Source organism: Mus pahari, chromosome 2 (assembly GCF_900095145.1).
Source record: "Mus pahari chromosome 2, PAHARI_EIJ_v1.1, whole genome shotgun sequence".
Classification (NCBI taxonomy): domain Eukaryota; kingdom Metazoa; phylum Chordata; class Mammalia; order Rodentia; family Muridae; genus Mus; species Mus pahari.
The window spans coordinates 49,749,415-49,769,831 of record NC_034591.1 but is presented as its reverse complement, the minus strand read 5'-3'; the positions used below and the strand labels follow the sequence as shown (position 1 = coordinate 49,769,831).

General features: G+C 45.2%; 1 protein-coding gene across 2 annotated transcripts in view; it reads left to right on the top strand.

Annotated features, from left to right (window-relative positions):
• The window catches only part of Ube2h (ubiquitin conjugating enzyme E2 H), a 91,367-nt gene extending 74,413 nt beyond the window's left edge, over positions 1 to 16,954 (top strand). For both annotated transcript variants that reach the window (XM_021190672.2, XM_021190671.2), the window contains 2 exons: positions 8,417 to 8,545; positions 15,236 to 16,954. In XM_021190672.2, coding sequence (XP_021046331.1) covers positions 8,417 to 8,545; positions 15,236 to 15,360 — 254 coding nt within the window. In that variant the 3' untranslated portion in view covers positions 15,361 to 16,954. The remainder of the gene's footprint in view (positions 1 to 8,416; positions 8,546 to 15,235) is intronic.
• The last annotated feature ends 3,463 nt before the right edge of the window (positions 16,955 to 20,417 follow it).

Below are 20,417 nucleotides of genomic sequence, written 5' to 3'. Positions count from 1 at the left end.
GTCGGGTGCTCTTACCCACTGAGCCATCTCACCAGCCAGAGGAAGTTACTTTTAATCTCAAACTTTTTAAAGATGGTCTACCTATCTGAGGATATTCCTGATTAGCTTCACTGAAATGTGATTTCTGAGGATGTCGGCTACCTTTCGTAGCCCCCTTATTATGTTTTCCTCTCCCATAGCTGGGTGAGTTACTCGAAGCGAAGGCTCTCTGGTTGCTCAGGCACGTAGGTATTGTGGTCGGAGTGGAGTGTGAAGTGTCTCCGACAGGCTCATGTGTTGGACAGTCGGTCCCCAGTGGGTAGTGCTATTTTGGGAAGTGTAGAAACTTTAGGAGGTGGCTCTAGCTAGAGGAAGTGGGTCACTAGAGGCATGCCTTTAAAGGTTACAGCCACTACCTGGTCTCCTGCTTGCTCTCCACTTCTGGCCAATAAGGAAGGAGCCTTCTCTGCACGCTCCTGTTGCCACTGCTCCATCAAGCCATGTGCTGAAACCCTGTGCCAGTGAGGCTTGCCTCCTTTAGCTTGATAGCTGATTTGGACATATTCTTGAATGCCAGGACAGCCAGGTCTACACAGTGGGGGGTCCCTGACTCTCCTCCCACCCACCCCCCAAAAAAAGAAAGGCAAAGAAAGGAGTAATGAAGTATTTCACTTTTTGTAGAATCTCATTGTAGTTTTTCACTGTTCATGTACTGTAAGCAGGAAAAAAATGTGTAAACAAGTTCCAGATCTGTTGTTGTTTCCCAGGGGCTGGGAAAGGTTGGGGGGGGGAGGACGGGCAGAGTTGTATTTTTGGTTTTTCGAGACAGGGTTTCTCTGTGTAGCCCTGGCTGTCCTGGAACTCACTCTGTAGATCAGGCTGGCCTCGAACTCAGAAATCCGCCTGCCTCTGCCTCCTGAGTGCTGGGATTAAAGGCATGCGCCACCACGCCTGGCTAGGGGAAAGGGTTTTAAACATCTATTAGTTAGCCTGAAATTATAAGAAAGAGAGAAGAGGGGCTGGTGAGATGGCTCAGCAGGTAAGAGCACCCGACTGCTCTTCAGAAGGTCCAGAGTTCAAATCTCAGCAACCATATGGTGGCTCACAACCATCCATAACAAGATCTGACGCCCTCTTCTGGAGTGTCTGAAGACAGCAACAGTGTACTTAAATATAATAAATCTTTAAAAAAAGAAAAAAAGAAAGAAAGAAGGAAGGAAGGAAAGAAGAAAGGAAATAAGGGATTCTTTATGCTGTTTCCATCTCGTTTTTTCTTTTTCTGTTTTTGGCTTTTCAAGACAAGGTTTCTCTGTATCCCTGGCTGTCCTGGAACTCACTCTGTAATTAGGCCTGGCTCTGCCTTCAATGCCCCTGGGATTAAAGGCATGGGCCACCATCACCACCCAGCTCTTTTCTCTTTTTGTCTGTCTGTCTGTCCCAAGATGAGTAACCCTGGCTGGCTGGCTCTCAGGTGTTGGGATTTTTGCCTGTGCCACCATGCCCTCCTGTGTTCCAGTCCTTAGAACACCCTCAGGATGCCTCCACTGGCTGCATATAAGTATATTCAGTACTTAGCCTGGCTGAGGACTGAAGTAAAATCTCACAGTTGGCTTTATTCTGAGAATAGTAAAAACTCCAGATTTGCTTGTGAATCGATGGTGGGATTTCAGAAATTCAGTGGCTGTTTTTTTTTTTTTTCCCTAGTAGTCAAGGATATGAATAATGTGATTAAAATCCTAAAATGACTACAATTTACTTAGCCATAATTTGAATTACAATGGCCAGAATCCCAGGAAAGCTCTGTGTAAGTCAGAGATGGAATCATGTGTTCTAGACCACAGGAATTGGCACCTTGTGATGACACCTTGGGTTCATCTTTTTCTCTAAGTGTGAGCAAGATTTTTTTTTTTTTTTTTACTTCCTCTTATTTGAGCTGCTCCTTACTGAATTATGGAACAAAGGAGTACAGTGATGTGGCTGTTGACTGCCCAGGGTAGCCAGGCCTGGACAGAACAGAGACACATATACTCCTCTCTCCGGTCCTGTTTGGGTTAGAAACCAAGTCCAGGCCCTTGGGCACTCCAAGCATATGTTCTAGAGCTGGAACTCAATCTTGAAGAGAAATGTTTGTTTTACGGAGGTTTTTCCCTGGTTGTCAGGGTGAGAATTTGGAGTCCTGCATGACCTTTAAGGTCCAACTTGACGGAGATGAGACATGGCAGAAGCATTTTCCCAGGGCAGTTAGAGGAAAAAGCCTATCACACTCTGCATCTCTGCGCTCCAGGACAGACAGCCAGGGCCACACAGTCTACAGGGCTACACCCTGTCTCGGAAACAAAAACAGAAAAACTCCTTTCTGAGGTTTGGGGTCTTTTTATTTCTTATAGCCAAAGCAGCTTATAAAAGAAATCATTTAATTGGGGCTTGCTCCCGTTTCTGAGGGTGAGTCCATTCCTCTCAGACAGTAGGCATGGCCTGGAACCACAGTGAGGGCTTACTTGGCCACCCGACTCCTCCCTTCTCCTACCTGCAGGTGGTAGGTAGCCAGGGAGGGAGGCAAGCCCTCCTCCAGACATGCTTCTAATGCTTCCTAAACTGTCCACCCGCTAGGAGCCATTGTCATGCCGACCACCAGAGGCCAAGGGCAAGAGTGCTTAGTGAAACCACTTCCTTCGTCAGAAGGGAACGGATTTTCACAAAACTAATCTTATGCATGTCAAATCTAATAAAACTAGAAATATGAAGGAACTGTCACAAAGATTTTGTAGTTATCAGCATATTTATTGCTTTAATATTATAAGACAGTGAGGCTTCTAGAGTGTGTATACAAAGCTAATTCTTTGGGGAACATGGGTGAAACAAAGTCTTACTTTGTAGCCTTGACTTGTTTGGAACTCAACTCTATAGACCAGGCTGGCCTCAAACTCTGCTTCTGAATGCTGGAATTAAATGTGCTACCTCATGTGGCTTACAAAGCTAATTCTTACATTACAAATACTGTGAAATCACAGTAAGTTTGTTTGGTGCCTGCACAGCCAGAAGATGTAGGACAAAGTGGGGGTGGGCGTTGGTTTGAGACAGGGTTTCTCAGTGGTGTAGAACATCACCAAATTGGCAAAGCTAGTTGTCTGTCAAGCTCCAGAGACCTACCCACCTCTGCAGCTATCTCCCCAGCACTGGGATGACAAGTGTGTGCCCCTGGCTTTTTCATTAATTCTGAGGATTCAAATTCCCAGGTCGTAAAGCTTAAAGGCAAGCATCTCCCTTACTGAGCCAGCCTTAATGGCTGGTGCTCTCTGTAGTATACAGGGCTCATATTTTCACATTAAATCTGAAAAGCAAAGAATTTGCAAGTAAAAGTCCCTGTAATGATGGCTAATTGTGGTTTCAAATTCCTAGAGGTCCCTCTGCCTCAGGTGGCAAGAGCCAGGAGCTCTGGTGCCCAGAACTGATCATCTCCACCCAGGACTGCAGTGCACTTCCCTAACTTACAGGTGTGACTCAGCACATCTGTAACAATGGGTCAGGAGTGATAAAACAGGAAGAGGAGGGTAGAAACAGGAAGGAAGAACCAATATTCGAGGGTTCTTTATTGTTTGAAGGCAAACACATTGACAGAGGTACTTAAAAGAAGTAGAAAAGTTTATTAGCTCTTTTCCTAGGATCAGAGCAATCCCCTGGTTATGTAATAGGCAGTCTGCAGGGTTTCTTTCTCTAGCCCCAAAGCCCTTCTGAATGTCAGAAAGAACAAAACCTATACTTTATTTTTAAAAGGTTTTTGTTGTTGTTAGGTGGGAACAGTCAGTAATCTTTGTCAGCAGCACCTGTCATAAACCGTGGCAGTGCATGTGAGCATCGTGGCTGTTTCTCCCTGGGACTTGACAGTAAGCAAATTGTCACTTTGAAGTAGCCGCAGAGGCCGTCTGGATCTTTTAGTGTTGACAGCCAGCTCTGCTGGCCTTGCACCTGCAAGAAAGGGAAGCTGCAGAGACAGCCTGGCTCCTGGCCGCGGGTGCACTACAGACAGAGCAGCATGATAAATAAGCTCATCAATCAGGCAGCCTCTGTAGGCAGTGAGTACACTGCCGCTCTCAGTACACACCAGAAGAGGGCATCAGATCCCATTACAGACACTTTTGCTAAAAGTCCTGTGGACGTCTAGGAATGACTTGCTTTGCCATTTCTGGGATTTTTACTTGCAAATTTTCTACTTTTCAGATATTAAGCCATGTGACTGCTGGGAATTGAACTCAGGACCTCTGGAAAAGCAGTCAGTGTTTTAACCGCTGAGCCATCTCTCCAGCCCTGAGCCTCCATTTCTTTATGTGTGGATGGACTTGGTGGTAGCCGCCTCTCATTGAAGTGAAGCACTCAGCAAAGCTCAAAGTGTGTCTGGCCAAACTGGACATGGTGGCCCATGCCTATAATTCCAGCCCCTGGGGGGCGAGAAGGGTGAAGGCAGAAGGTTCAAGAATGGCTGGCCAGATGGCTCATCAAGTAAGAGCACTGACTGCTCTTCCCAAAGTTCTGAGCTTAAATCCTAGCAACCACATGGTGGCTCACAACCATCTGTAATGGGATCTGACGCCCTATTCTGGAGTTTCTGAAGATGGCTACAGTGTACTTACATATAATAAATAAATCTTTGAAAAAAAAGAGACAGACAGACAGACAGACAGACAGACAAGGAAGGAAGAAAGGAAAGGAAAGGAAAGGAAAGGAAAGGAAAGGAAAGGAAAGGAAAGGAAAGGAAAGGAAAGGAAAAAGGAAAGGAGGAAAGGAAAGGAAAGAGAAGAATTTGAGGCCAGCTTGGAGTACACAGCTTGTGACTCCTGGGATGTGTTAGTGGACCACTGCTGTTACTATCTTATCTCTTAATTAGAACTGTTGCTAATTCTCCCTGCTCTGGCTTATGGTTTGCACAACTCCTCCTCCTCCTCTTCTCCTTCTTCTTTAAGTTGATTTATTTTTATTTTTCATCTTGTATATGTAGGCAAGTGTGTGTATGTGTAAGTTCAAGTGCCCTGAGAGGCGCTTCATCCCCTGAACTGGAGTAACAGGCAGATATGAGCTGCCTGATGTTGGTGCACCTGGTTGAACTCAGGACCTCTGCAAGAACAGCGTGAACTCTTGACCACTGAGCCACCCTTTCTCCTCTTAATGTAGTCACTGTTTGCCATTTTTAACCCATTGTCTGTCTGGGGTTTTCTTTGTTGTTGTTTTGTTTTGATTTTTGAGACAGTCTTCTGTGTAGCCTTGGCTTCCTGGAACTCAGTTCCAGTGCTTGCCTCAAACTCATAGAGATCCTCCTGCCTCTGTGTTCACAGTGCTGAGATCAAAGGCATGCACGACTATACACAGTGCCTAACCCATTGTCTTACTTGATTAATCCTCCCCAAAATTAAATTGGGAAAGCAAAGAAAAAACAATATTTTTTTTTTTTTTGGTCTTGTTTTTTTTGGTCTTTGGTTTGGGTTTTTGTTGTTGTTGTTTTGTAGCTGGGAAATAGGTCTCATTATAGCCAGCATAATCTGGCTGTCTCATACATCCTTGCATCCACATCCTGTGTGCAGAGATTACAGGAGTATACCAGTAAGTCCTGGCCTACTTCCCATGTTTTATTAGATACACCACCCAAGTGCTAGGCTCACAGGTGTGTGGTGATGCTGCACTGCGTTACGTGTGTGTGCTAGGGGTCAAACCCACAGTTTAGTGCATGCTAGGCAAACACTACAAATTGAGCCACCTTCCCAGACCCTTGACGTGTCTTAAAGATATTGTTAGCTGGGCTTGGTGCTAACACCTGGAAAGACCAAGGGAGGAGAATCAACACTAGTCTGAGGAACATGTTGCTTCTAGATTTTAAAAAAGTATAAATGATGGAATTCTTAGGAGAAATTGTTTTGTTTGCCTTTTTGTTTAAAACGTTTAGCACTGGGATCCTGGTGTGGGAGTTCACTGTAATTTAGTCCCATGGGACTGTTCTGAAGATGGCCTTTTAAAAGGCCAGGTGGAAACCTCACATTCTGGAGGGAAGTACTCAGTGGAAGGACAGACAACAAGCTGCTACTCAGTGGAGGGACAGACAGAGCAAGCCGCTACTCAGTGGAAGGACAGACAGAGCAAGCCGCTACACAGTGGAGGGACAGACAGAGCAAGCCGCTACACAGTGGAGGGACAGACAGAGCAAGCCGCTACTCAGTGGAGGGACAGACAGAGCAAGCCGCTACTCAGTGGAGGGACAGACAGAGCAAGCCGCTACTCAGTGGAGGGACAGACAGAGCAAGCCTCCCAGGGACTCCGGTGCAGGATCTACTACTGCCACATTGCAGTGTTCAGGTCAGGCTTTATTAAACGGAAAAGCTGATGGCCTAATTCACACTCAGCACATCTCAGGTGCTCAGCTTCATGACAGCTGTTTTGGATAATTCAGAGATAGGAAATTTTTATCTCTGTAAAATGTTTGGTTAATCCCAGCACTTGGGAGGCAGAGGCAGGCAGATTTCAGAGTTCGGGGCCAACCTGGTCTACAGAGTGAGTTCCAGGACAGCCAGGGCTACACAGAGAAACCCTGTGTCGGAAAACCAAAATAAAATAAAAAAAAAAAGTTTGGTTAAGAAGCACAAGTCTAGAATATTCCAGGAAGTGAGCAGGAAGAACCTACAGTCTGGAAGGTTTCCTTGTTTTGCAGTGCTGGGAATGGATATAGGGCCTCGAGCTTGCTGGGTCAGAGGTCTGCCACTGGGCTGCATCTCTGCAGGTACTTGGTGTGGACAGCTTTACTGGAGCAGAGTCATGCTCATTTGTGGTGTTTATCTTTGGCTACTGTACTGAGCCACAGAGCTGTACTGAACAGACACCTTTGTTGGCCGTAAGATCTAAAGTATTTGCTCCAGTCTTCTATGAAAAGTTTTGATTGATCTTTTTTATGTCTAATGTGGGATTTCTCAGACTTGCAACAAATATCATTTTGGTCTTGATAATTCTTTACTGTAGGTGCATCCTTTTTTTTTTTTAATGTTCATTTGGTGTTTGGCTCTTGTGTGTGTGTGTGTGTGTGTGTGTGTGTGTGTGTGTGTGTGTGTGTGTGTGTGTGTGTTGGATCCCCTAGAACGGAAGTTAACAGATAGTCATGAGCTGCCATGGGTGTGCTGAGAATTGAACCCGGGTTATCTGGAAGAACAGCCAACACTCTAAACCTGAGCCATCTCTGAGCGTCTCTGACCCTCCCCAGTAGGTATCAGTAGCATCTCACCTGTTGTAATGGCCACAGTGTTTCCATATACTCATTCCCTAGGGGTCCACAGGCTAGGTAAAGTATCCACCAGTAACAGTACTCAGTCATTCTAACAACAGACCAAACCCAGTCAGAACAAGGGAATAAAGGAGGAGGGAGGAGTCGTTAGTTCAGTGTTCCCTCTAGAGAAAAGATGGCTGTTATGACAGGGTAGTTGTAGTAGGCAGGATGCTGAGGTTCACTTTACAGAGTCACTGAGGATGAAAGCACATCCCTACTATAGAGTAGGTTGCTTACCTGCCTTAGTGATTTATAACTGAGGCAACCTGGGCCAGTATTTAGCATTACAATAAATAGCAACACACCAGCCCTTAACTTTGGTGAGATGGCTTGGTGTGGGTAAGCTGTTTGCCTTGCATACTTGGCTTCCTGAACTCCGTCCTCTGAACCCATGTAAAGATGGAGGGGAGAGCCAGCTCCATAGAGTTGCCTGACTCCACTGCGCGAGTACACACACACACCACAACAGATGCTCTCACGGTCCTCATGCATGCACACAAGAATAAGATGTTTTACAAAGGAATTGCAGTAGCTTGGGGTAGAGTAGATAACTGGGACATACTGTGTGATAATAATAGTGTGTGTTTCTGATTGGGAAATGGAATGAATTTAAATTGGGAAAATGGGCCTATAGTCATACCAGCCTTATCATAAGATCCTGGATTTGAACTCGTCAACAATGGGGAAAAAAAAGAAAAGGGTGTGGGTAAAGGTTGAGAAAATTGCCCTTCAAAGAGAATGCTCTGCATATGTGCGTGCGTGCGGCTGCTGAAGTTTTCATTTTAAATAGTTGGAGTGGATATGTTATTGTGGAACATACCTCTGTGGAAAATCCTCTCCATTGTAGCTGAGTGTCTAAGCAGGTGAGCAAGAGGGAGAAAGGTGTGAGGAGTAGAGAGGTAGCTCTGTGTGTGGGATAGAGTGATTGCTGCTATTCTAGGGGACCTACCTGTAGTTTCCGCACCCTTTGGCCTTCATGGGCATTTGCATGCACATGATGCACATGCATTAATGCAGCCTAAAACACATACATATAATATAAATATTTTTAGAGAGCATTCTTGACTACTGAATTCCTGTTAAGTGGGTGAAATTGCATGTTCCCATGCATGAAGTGGTTTGTTTGTTTGTTTGTTTCAGATCTTACCAATATATTTGAGTCCTTCCTGCCCCAGTTGCTGGCCTATCCTAACCCCATAGATCCTCTCAATGGTGATGCTGCAGCCATGTACCTCCACCGACCAGAAGAGTACAAGCAGAAAATTAAAGGTAAGGTGGCACTTGCTTTTATTTGGCCATATAGAATCTGTTTTTTTGTTTGTTGATACAGGATTTCTCTTGGCTGCCCTGGAACTCAAGAGATCTGTCTGCCTCTGTTTCCTCATTGCTGGGATTAAAGGCGTGCACCACCGCCAGCTCAAAGCCTCCTTTTTTTTTTTTTTTTTTTTTTTTTAAGATTTATTTATTATATGTAAGTACACTGTAGGTATCTTCAGACACACCAGAAGAGAGCATCAGATTTCATTACAGATGGTTGAGAGCCACCATGTGGTTGCTGGGATTTGAACTCAAGACCTTTGGAAAAGCAGTCAGTGCTCTTAAGCGCTGAGCCATCTCTCCAGCCTGTTCAAAGCCTCCTTAAGTGACTCCTTTCCTCGTAGGTTTTCTCTAAGAAGAACTGCAGTGGTGGCCTTAGGACTCCCTGTTAGAGTTCAGAGGTTGTGTTCCCACACTAGGACCACTTGCATGAGGCTGGGAGAGGATACCTGAAGCTTGAGTTGTATCAGGTCACCTTGGCTTTGTCTTCAATGTGTTTGCTGGTTGGCCTATAGCCGCCATCCCTGCTGCCCCTTTACCTGGGTTTCCATTTGAGAGCTTGCCTATGAAAAGTGCAGGTGCATAAAGCATAACACAGAGGGAAGAGACGAGAAGGCAGTCAGGCAGGTGGGCGGGTAGATGCCGGACTCCCTCGTGTTAGGTAATGATGTGTTCACCTGCACAGAATGCAGAGCATCGGGAGCCTCAGAGTGTGGTCAGAATCCATTTGCCAACAAGAGCAGTAAAGGAATGCTGGGGGAGCTTGAATACATAGATTTTCCCGATTAGCTGTGCAAGGCTTAAGTCAAACAGGAGCAGTGGGGACCGTGTGTTGAAAAATAGTTTTCTTCTAGTTGTTTTCTCCTATCCCCAGGTCTCTATGGAGTATTGTTGAGTATTTTTAAGTAAAGTAGAAATGTTTGTTTTCATAGGTCTCAAGTAATTTGCAAATTAATAATTTAATATAGCACAGTAATGTACATAGCCCCCCCCAAAAAAAAAAAAATGTATTCCGAGAAAAATGCAATTCCGACCAGATAAGATTTTGTTAGGAACCTGTGCTAAGATTTTGACATTGCCTTCACTTCTTCATCACAGAAGAGCCGTAGCTACTTCTCTCCCCTAGGTGTTAGTTAGCATTTAAGTCTACTTGATGCTCTTTAGGAATGCAGGTATCTGTAAACCATGGGTTCTTAATACAGAAAATATTTCTATAGTTCTAACACCCATTAGGCCTTTGCAGTACAGTATTACCCTGACTGTACTACAGGTTTGCTCTGGTCCTAGTTACCAAAGAAACAGACCTGTGTTCATCTTAGGATAGCTAGCTACTTCTGTCTCAGTGACCCCTAACTTTCGGTGGTGTCCATATTGAGTTTGCCATCCTTGGTAGTCTGAGATAGCTGTGGCTGTTCGGCCTGAGCTCAGCCCTGCTTTCTGTTGTACTTTTGTATACAAACTCACCCATCTTTCCTATGCCATTCAGAAAATTAGGTCCCTGCCTTATTTCTCAAACTCACCCCTCCCCAGCGTGTTGATGTGCACCCCTTGCTCCTGGGATCACTCATTTCCAAAGGCCTTGGGCTTCGCTTCCTGTCCTGGAACCACACCACTGCTTCCCTGCTCTACCAGAGCTGGAGCCTCAATACCTAATTTATGGACCCTTCTCAGGCCCCTTCCCGTGCCCCACTACAGCTCTGGTGTTTCCTTCCACTCTGAAATGGATCTCATTCAATTTCCTGAATGTGACCATTCTCTTGTGACCAATTTATGCTTTTACCCTCCGGGCTCCTCCCCCCCCCCCCCAGTTGCTTATTCGTGGCTTTAGGTAACCTTCTAGGTATATGGGCTCTGTGGGCTTGTTTAGGCCTGACTCTTCTCCCAAGTTATCTTTGCAGTGGGAGTCATAGCTTAGCAGGCTTCATCACAGAAGAGCCATAACTACTTCTCTCCCCTAGGTGTTAGTTAGCATTTAGGTCTACTTGATGCTCTTTAGGAATGCAGGTGTTGCACACAGCAGTTGCTAGAGAGATGTCTCAACAGCTAAGGATGCACGTGACTCTTCCAGAGTAGCTGTGTCACTGTTCCCTTACTGTAAGGAAAGACCAGTGACATAACTCCTCCAGTAAGACCACACCTAAATAGTTTGGGTAACTGGGGACCAAGTATTCAAATGGATGAGCCTATGGGGGCCATTCAGATTCTCTACACCGCACAGTTGGTTTAAGTTCAGCTCTCAGCACTCAGCCCACAGACACACCCATATCCACATCAATAAATGTAAAAATAAATCTTTGTTAAAATGCAGGTGTAAAAACAAGGTTGAGTACTACACAGCCTGTGGGTGGACATGGGGAGCCTTGACATTGTCTAAAGATAGGTAACTTCCCTGCTCAAACAAAACCTTTGCTAGTAAGCTAGCCAGCACTAGGGAGGAGTGGCCAGAGCTGTATCAAGAGACCCTGTTGGAGCCGGTCTTTGCTGCTCTGTATGTTCTTCTTCCTACTCCTCACACTAGGTAGGAGAGAGATCCCTGAATCTAATTTCTTTATGTTTCAAACTGCAACCAACCCACTGAATAGCCAAGAACTTCCAACTGGGGCTCATTTATATGCTCTCCAGAAGTTCCCAGAATTCCAGCATCACACAGTTGCAGAAACTGGGAAAACCATGCCTCTGTTAGAGCACGAGGCAAATTATAGCTGCTACAGTCAGTTTGAAGCAGCCCCACATCCCCATACCTGGGAATAAAACAAGAGACTATATATACATGTGTGTGGGTATACGTACAAGTGTACTACTACTGCTGCTGCTGCTGCTACTACTACTACTGTTGTTGTTGTTGTTCTATTTTTAAAGAAACCAAAATTCCAGAATTTTCACTACACCTTGTCTCAGTAAACCAAACAAACTAAAGCACCTTTGCTAGTGAGGCTGGAGGGATAGCTAAGCTGCTAAAGTACTCACGTCATTAGCATGAGCAGAAAACCAGGAGGGTCCTTGGAGCCTATAAAAGGTGGGAAATGAAAAAAGATGCCTGACATCAGCCTCTGGCCTCCATGCAATGCAGGTATGCACACACAGCCTCTGGCCTCCATGCAATGCAGATATGCACATACAAAATCATTGTTGAGTGGCATCAGCTTGCCAAGGATCTTCAGTACCGAGGTAATCGACCTCTTTTCCTTAACTGGCTCTTTCTGTGATGGTCTAATTGGATGAGTTTGAGCTACTGAAGTGTACACTCTCTGTGTTAATATGAAAAAGTAACCTGTGGAGCGGATATTTCCAACCTTCCTAATGCTGGGACCCTTGAATACAGTTCCTTGTGTTCTGACTGCCAACAATAACATTTCACTGCTACTTTATAATCATGTTTGCTGCTTTTATATATCTTAATGTAAATATCTGATATTCAGGGTATCTAATTTACATCCCCAGTCAGAATTTCTTGATTAATGTGTACCCACCAAGATCTCTACATTCTGCCTCATTTTTTTTCAGAGTTTTCCTTTGTTACTTTTTTTTCTTTATTTATTTATTGAGGCAGGACTTTGTGGGGCGTTGGCTGTCCAGGAACTGACCCTGTAGACCAAGCGGGCCTTGAACTCACATAGATCTGCCTGCCTCTACCTCTTAGGTGCTGGGAGGGTGTACCAGTGCTTGCCTAGCATACACAACCATGGGTTTAGTCCCCAGTACTGCCTAAACTAGAAATGCATAGGCTGTTAGAGTCAGAGAGGTCAGAAGTTGAGGGTTATCCTTGGCTGTATAGAGAGTTTTGAAACTAGCTTGGACTATGTGAGAATGATTTTTTTTTACTCTTCAGTTTTCATAGCCTAGCCACATAGTTTTGGTGATACTAAGCCTTTAAATGAACCCTTGTGTACAGAATTGACAGTGTGGGGGCTGAAGTGCCTCTAACTCCTGAGCCCTCATCCAGTTCCCATCATGTAATGCCCTGTGTATGTTTCATTCTCCCCGTCAGCGACTGTGTTTGTAATGCCTTGGTCTTTTGAAGAGCCTTCTCAAATGCTTTCTAGACATTTGGTTGTTTTTTAATATTTTAAAAGATGTAACAACTTCTGTGAAGGGAAAGACCAGGAGTCAGAAATAAAGGCAGGAGCAATGGCTCAGTAGCTAACAGAACTTGGTGCTCTTTCAAAAAACCCAAGGTAAATTTCCAGCCAGCCATAGGGCAGCCCACGCCTGTGACTCCTCCAGCAGCTGTGCACGCATATACATGTCATTTAACATTTTCCTTATTCTAAAAAGTACAGTTTTTAAAGATTTATGTATTTATTTGATGTATATAAGTACACTGTAGCTGTACAGATGGTTGTGAGCCATCATGTGGTTGCTGGGAATTGAACACAGGACCTCTGCTCGCTCCAGTCGAAAGAAAGAAAGAAAGAAAGAAAGAAAGAAAGAAAGAAAGAAAGAAAGAAAGAAAGAAAGAAAGAAAGAAAGAAAGAAAGAAAGNAGAAAGAAAGAAAGAAAGAAAGAAAGAAAGAAAGAAAGAAAGAAAGAAAGAAAGAAAGAAAGAAAGAAAGAAAGAAAGAAAGAAAGAAAGAAAAGAAAGAAAGAAAGAAAGAAAAGAAAGAAAGAGAGAAAGGAAGAAAGAAAGAAGAAAGGAAGAAAGAAAGGAAGAAAGGAAGAAAGAAAGAAAGAAAGAAAGAAAGAAAGAAAGAGAAAGAAAGAAAGAAAGAGAAAGAAAGAGAAAGAAAGAAAGAAAGAAAAAGAAAGAAGAAAGAGAAAGAAAGAAAGAAAGAGAGAGAGAGAGAAAGAGAGAGAAAGAAAGAAAGAAAGAAAGAGAAGAAAGAAAGAAGAGAAAGAAAGAGAAAGAAGAAAGAGAGAAAGAAGGAAGAAAGAGAAAGGAAAGAAAGAAAGAAAAGAAAGAAAGAAGAAAGAAAAAAAGAAAGAAGAAAGAAAGAAAGAAAGAAAGAAAGAAAGAAAGAAAGAAAGAAAGAAAGAAAGAAAGAGAAAAAGAAAAAGATTGATTGATTGATTGATTTTTGGTTTTTCAAGACAGGGTTTCTCTGTATAGCCCTGGCTGTCCTAGAACTCACTTTGTAGATCAGGCTAGCCTTGAACTCAGAAATCTGCCTGCCTCTGCCTCCCGAGTGCTGGGATTGAAGGTGTATACCACCACACCCGGCTAGATTTATTTATTATTATATGAAAGTAAACTGTAGCTGTCCTCAGACACACCAGAAGAGGGCATCAGATCTCATTACAGATAGCTGTGAGTCACCATGTGGTTGCTGGGATTTGAACTCAGAACCTCTGGAAGAACGGTCAGTGCTCTTACCCACTGAGCCATCTCTCCAACCTGAAAAGTACATTTTTAACCAGACATGGTGGCATATGCTTATAATCTCAGCATTTGAGAACAGTGGAAAAGGCAAAAAGGTCAGAAGTTCTAATCATCCTGGGACTCAAGTTAAAGCCATGAGCTCATGACTAAAAGGAAAAAAATCTTAACTACATTTATTAAGGCTCTAAGTCTCAGGTCTACAAACTTTGTTCAGAAAGAGAACCTGTCTGAGTATGGTGGTAACACACCACATCTGACCTCTCGGTACTGGAGGTACACTGGCAGGAGACTCATGGTAAATTAGTGAGAACACTGTAGCTGTCCTCAGACACATCAGAAGAGGTCGTCGGATTCCATTACAGATGGTTGTGAGCTACCATGTGGGTGCTGGGAATTGAACTCAGGACCTCTGGAAGAGCAGCCAATGCTCCCAACAGCTGAGCCATCTCTCCAGCCTCCGTCATGGCAAGTTTTAAGTTAGTCTAGTACACAGCAAGATCCAGACCAGCCAAGAATACACTGCTGTCTCTCAAAACAAAACTGAAGGAAACGGGGAAATGTTCCTTCCCAGATCCCGTGCTGTGTCGTCACAGCAGCTTCAACAGCACCACAGGCGGCCACAGTGTGAGGTTGTGAGGGGCTGTGGATCCAGCTTGTACCCTGATGGGATCCCCACCACTGCCCTTCCGTAGTATGTATAGGCCATTTACTTACACAGTGTGCTTTAAGGAACAGATGTGTTGTTTATTCAGCACTTCTTAAATTCTTTTAGCCAGCGCTTTGGCCTAGGCTCTTGGGTGAGTGAATGGACAAGACCCTGAGCCTCACATACAGCTTGTTCCTGACGAGACCATTATCACTATCTGCCCCCAGAGCCCAGGGGTCAGGCAGACCATTGACAGGTGGGATGTCCTGATAAATCACTGTGGAGTCACCACATTTCATTTCTGTCTGGGAGATAAATCACTTTATTTACATGGGAAGTAAAAAGTGTGGATTGGGGCTCAGCAGTTAGGAGCTCCGACTGCTCTTCTGAAGGCCATGAGTTCAAATCCAGCAACCACATGGTGTCTCACAACCATCTGTAATGAGATCTGATGCCCTTTTCTGGAGTGTCTGAAGACAGCTACAGTATACTTACATATAATAAATAAATCTTAAAAAAAAAAAAAGTGTGGATTCCCCATTTCAACCCAGACAAGTCCCTTCCTCTTTGGAGCCCCCTTGGCTTTTCGTTATCATGACACTGGGTTAGCTGGTGAGTTTGCACCTTGGAGTCACTGAGCTCACACCCTGTGTTTTCTTCACCCTACCCCCCTTTGCAGAGTACATCCAGAAGTATGCAACGGAGGAGGCCCTGAAGGAACAGGAGGAGGGCACTGGCGACAGCTCTTCGGAGAGTTCTATGTCTGACTTCTCAGAAGATGAGGCCCAGGACATGGAGTTGTAGTAGAAAAGGCATCTGCTTTTCAGAAAGACTATTATTTCCTAACCATGAGAAGCAGACTCTAATATTCATATTTAAACAAAGCAATTTTTTTTATTACTAAACAAGGTTTTTATGAATAATAGCATTGATATATATATATTATATATCACCCTTTAGATCTTGATTTCTTGGTCATTTCTCAACCTGAGGTGCATAGCATATTCCCACATTCCATTTTGGTAGCAATATGCGGTCCGAATGCATGCATTCATAAGTCCATTTGGCCAAGTCAGCCTATGTGCTACTGAACTGTCAAGAGATTGCCGCTCTGATAGGTAAACATGAGAAAAACAGGAAAAGTTTGCTTCTTTTTATTGGTGGTTCCAAAGAAACAAACCAAATCTACCAGCTCTTGAATGAAGATAGAACAGTGCTTTTCCAGAGTGGGAAGGGAAGGGAAGGGTTGAGACGCGTGCTTTGAGAGCCTGTGAGGCTGCTCCATCCTTGCCAGCTGCTCCCTAGTCCTGAGTGGTCCTTGGTGAGGAGCAGTGGGACGCAACGAGTTGAGTGAGAAGTGAGACTTAGGGCTTTTGGTTTTTTTTTTTTTTTTTTTTNGGTTTTTTTTTTTTTTTTTTTTTTTTTTTTTTTTTTTTGACTCAGATTTAAGTGCATTTTTCTAGGTAGACTCCTGCCCTCCATGCTACCAGACCTGCAGCCACCTTGGTTTTACCTTGGAGAACATTTGGGAAGCATTTCCTGAACCCATGTCCTTTTGGGGATACAGCTTATCATCCAGCAGAGCATGTTGAGAGAGCAGGACTGGAGGAGAGACGGACTGAAGACACAGAGTGAAATCCTATCCTAGCACGGGGCCTGTTGATCCATTGCCTGGACTGAGCTGTGAAACTGGACGCAGTTTTGTTTGGTTTTTTTGTTTGTTTGTTTCTTTTTCTTTTTTCTTTTTTCCTTTTTGTGAATTGTACCTAGACAGGTTACAGATTTAATTTTCACCTACCAAGAGAGTCTCTTCCCTGGGCAAGGCTCGGTGGCCATCAGGTGGAGAAGACTGGCCCGGCGCCTGAGCCCCTGTGCGGCCCTTGACCTCCAGCCTTAGTTCTCCTCCTGGAAGCTGCCAGCTGCTTACGGGAGTGGTTAGTGTCTGAGACCCAGAACATCCTAAATTTGCGATGGGTAACAGCTGAAACAAACGGAAGTTTTTGTGCCAAAGTGGCCCGAGGTGGGGAAGAACCACTTTCGAGAATTGTTACGGAGGCAGGTTGAGGGGACAACCCTTTTCCCTCCACGGTCAGCCAGTCAGATGGCTTGAGGTGCCTGGCCCGCTGCCACCGGCTAACTGCCATCCAGAGTGCCGGCAGTTTCAGACCTGACTCTAGAGGGAATTTGGAGACAGTGTAGACAGCAGCTCTGCTCTGCATTCTTTTTGACAAAACCAGAACAATAGAAGTAGCCAATCGTAAGACCTTCTGAAGACATTTTGAATGTCCCACTGGACTAACCTTTCTTTTGATGTGTGTTTTTAGTTTAGAAGTGCTATATTCCACAAGGGTTAAGTCAATGAGGTTGGAAGACACCTATCTTTTTTTTTTTTTTAATTCAAAAAGCACAATCAGTCTTTCCTTTGAAAATCTATATAAAGTACAACTTTTAGCATGATTATTTTCCTAAATAAAAAGACAAATAATTTACTTATGTTAATTACGGGCATGAAGCAAAAGGTTTCTTTGGGGAAAATGAAGTTCTGTAGTGCTGGGGTTGGTTCTCTGTACTGTCCTCTGGCACCCGGCTTGTTGAAAGGTGGCTTTAGCTGTGTGCCGTGTAACTGCTTCTGTGGCCCGCTGTCCTGTGTGGTTAGGAGGGTTTCTGCTGGCCCTGCGGCTTGCTTCCCTGCGGAGTAGGCCTTTGCTCATGCTATAGCCTCCATGTGGGTGCTACTACCTAGGGCAGGCTTGAACTGCTGGCTGGGGATTGTGAGTTCAGACAATAAAAAAAAATGTATTTTTTTTCAATACTGTATAAAATAGTATTCTGATTACCTCCCCCTCAATAAAAAAAAAAAGTCCAGATAATTGCTTTTGATATTGATGGAAAAAATACAAAACAACCCAAGAAACCAGAGTCAAGTTTGGGGAACGGGGGTGAGCAGCTATGGCTCCTGACCCTCACCGGGTCCGCTTTGCTCCAGTGATGAGTAATGAGACATCATTCCTTCCTGTGCAGACATGAGTGCAGATTGTCCATCCCGGCGTATGGTGAAGGTGTGTCACTGGGTTCTGCAGCACTGGAGTTCCCATGACTGCCCCCACGTCACCCCACCCTCGACTCTGGCACCAGTCTGGTTCTAAGCATGTTGCAGCTCTCTGGGCCGTGACTCTGTTAGAAGGTGTGCCAGCTTTCTGGCCCTTCCCCACTCCTAGTTACTAGATAACCGTACCCATACTTGCACGGTAGCAGAGAGAACGCCAAAGCCTGGCTCTGACTGAGGATTCTGGGTCCCCGCAGGAAACGGGTGAGATCTGCGGCAGGGCAGGGCTGCTTTGACACCAAGCCCCTCAGCAGGGGCAGCAGTAAATCACAGCTGCCCGCCCTTCAGCTACCCGTTCTGTTGAGGTCCTGCCTTGTGCTTTAACTAATAGAAGCCATCCTTTGCCCCCGTTGATGACTTGAGCCCTTGCCAAACACAGACGAGCAAACCTGCCATGCCCCTGCACCCCTGCAAACCCAGCACGGGGGCCAGCAGGCTGTGTTCCGTGCTTGCCAACCTAGACCCTGGCATTTGAAATTTTTTGACAGCAGTCTCTGCCCCCTGGAGAGTGCTGGCATTTCTATTGATGAGTTATCAGAAGTTGCAACATCTCTCCAGCACTAATATGTTTTGTCCACTTCAAACGTTGTTCTAATTGCCAACCGGCTACTCCTCAAAGGAACTGCGCCCTGGAAAGGGCTCCCTGAAATTCTAGGTGGCCTTGAACTGACACTTGCATTTTCTAGGTCACCCTTTGGGGTGGCTGAGAATCATGACAGACCCTCTGCCAGTCTAGTCTCTCCGGGTCAGGTTTCTGAGTACTGGCATTGGATTTTAAGTGGCATGTGACCCTTCTGTGTTTTAGTGACTCAGAAAAGTCAAGCCATTTGCAAAAGTTAGCAGTTTGTTTTGTCAACTTCTAACTGGGTCATAGCCTTGCTGAGTGAAACCAACTCATTCCTGATTGGGCACAAAGAACTGCATTCTTTGGACTTGTGAATCCATGTTCCTCTTCCTCCGGCCACTGAACACCTCGGCCAGCTCTTTGGGAATTGGATGGAGTGGCGGCCCCTGGGGGCCAGGGTGTGCAGCTTCCCACTCACGGAGGAGTGGCCAGGGCTCTTGGTTTAGCAATTATTGGGCTCTGGTTGTGGGAAGAAATGGCCTTTAATTACTGATTGTATTTGGTACACATTGCGTGATACTTGAAGAGATAAAAGGGACTTACCAGCCCTTAATTGAAATCTAAGCTTTTTACCGCTTTCCCTCCTCACCCTCTCTCCTCCCTCCCGCCCTCCTTGCATTGTGATGATCCAGTGGGCATGTCTGTCACCTGGACAATTGCCTCCTCTGACTATAACCTCTTAATAGTTGTGTATAATGAAAACTGTAAACTTTTTTAAATAAAATGTGTATATACCTTGGCAAATGGCTGAACTTTATCAATCACAGCTGCCCACACACATCCAACATGACCAAGGGCAAATAGGGCAGTGTGTCAGGGCAGCAATAACCACGGGGGCCGGCCCACGGATGGGATGGCTGAGGTGTGAGCATCCCAGCCGTCCCTGCGAAGCCCAGATGGGTCGGTCTCCTCGTCCTGTGTGAGGATGTGAACTTGGTCTGTGCTTGATCATCACTGTCTGGACTGGAGCCTGTGTGCCCAATGATAACTTCACTGAGGAACCAAACCGTGCCTTACACCCGCCTTTCAGTTCCATTACAGCTCACATGCACTAGCCAGCCAGCAGGTGGCAGTACCGTCCAGTCTTCTGAGCTCTCACAAGCCCTGAGACAAGGGTTTATTGTTAACCAGGCATAGTGGTGCTGTCTTCAGGAGACCGCTTCATATCTGCCTGTTAAGAGAAATTTGGCAAGGGGAAGAGGGTCAGGCACCAGACACCTGGAACTGTTCCTTGAGTGAGGTAGGGCAATGAGGCACTCCTGAAACAGCAGTTCAACAGGTGGTCCTCACTAGCCCCTTATCCAAAGGCCTGGAAACCAGAGGTCTTGAGTCCCATAGGAGCTGGGCTACTTCACTTCCAGCCCCTGCAGCCTTCAGGCCCTTGGCTAAACAATGAAGTCTGCACTTGGAGCTTCTGGCACTCAACTCCGTGCAGACCTGATTCAATGCCATAGCCCCTTTAAAGGCTACTGTGGGATCCCCCACTTGGAACACTAAGGTCCTAATACAGGTTTGGAGTTTTTAGACCCAAGAGTCTTTGGGAGTTCATAGAACCCACTTTTGATTAAACAGGGAAATGTGGGTCACAGCCCTTCCTACCAGTGACCTCACCCTCAGTGGCCCTCTGGGTGTCAAAACCTTGTCCTGCTTTCCTGAGGCATGGCTCCTTTTCCAGGAGAGGGCGTTTCTAAAGTTTGTGATTTTAGACAGTTGGGGTCCCAGAGGATGTACTTACCAACTTCTCTGTCTGAAGGCCAATAGGCCCCTCCCCTCTGAATTAGGTTGCTGAAACACTGAATCTTGGGGTGCCCTACCCACCAGAGAAGGAAAACAAGGTTTAGGATACCCATAATTCCTAGACCCACCAAACACATCCCAAGATAGTTCACTGTGGCTGAGGCCTGGTCTCCAGGGCTACAACCTCTGGGGAGGTGAGGATTATCTGACCCCTGGGGTATTAAAGTTATCTCAAAGGACCAGTCCCTCTAGCTCAGGGCTGTGTGCTTGTCTATGGTGATGAAAGATGGAAATAGAAACACACACACACACGTGTGTGTGTGTGTGTGTGTGTGTGTGTGTGTGTGTGTGTGTGTTAGTGTATACATTTGAAAAGATTGGAATGGGTTTTTT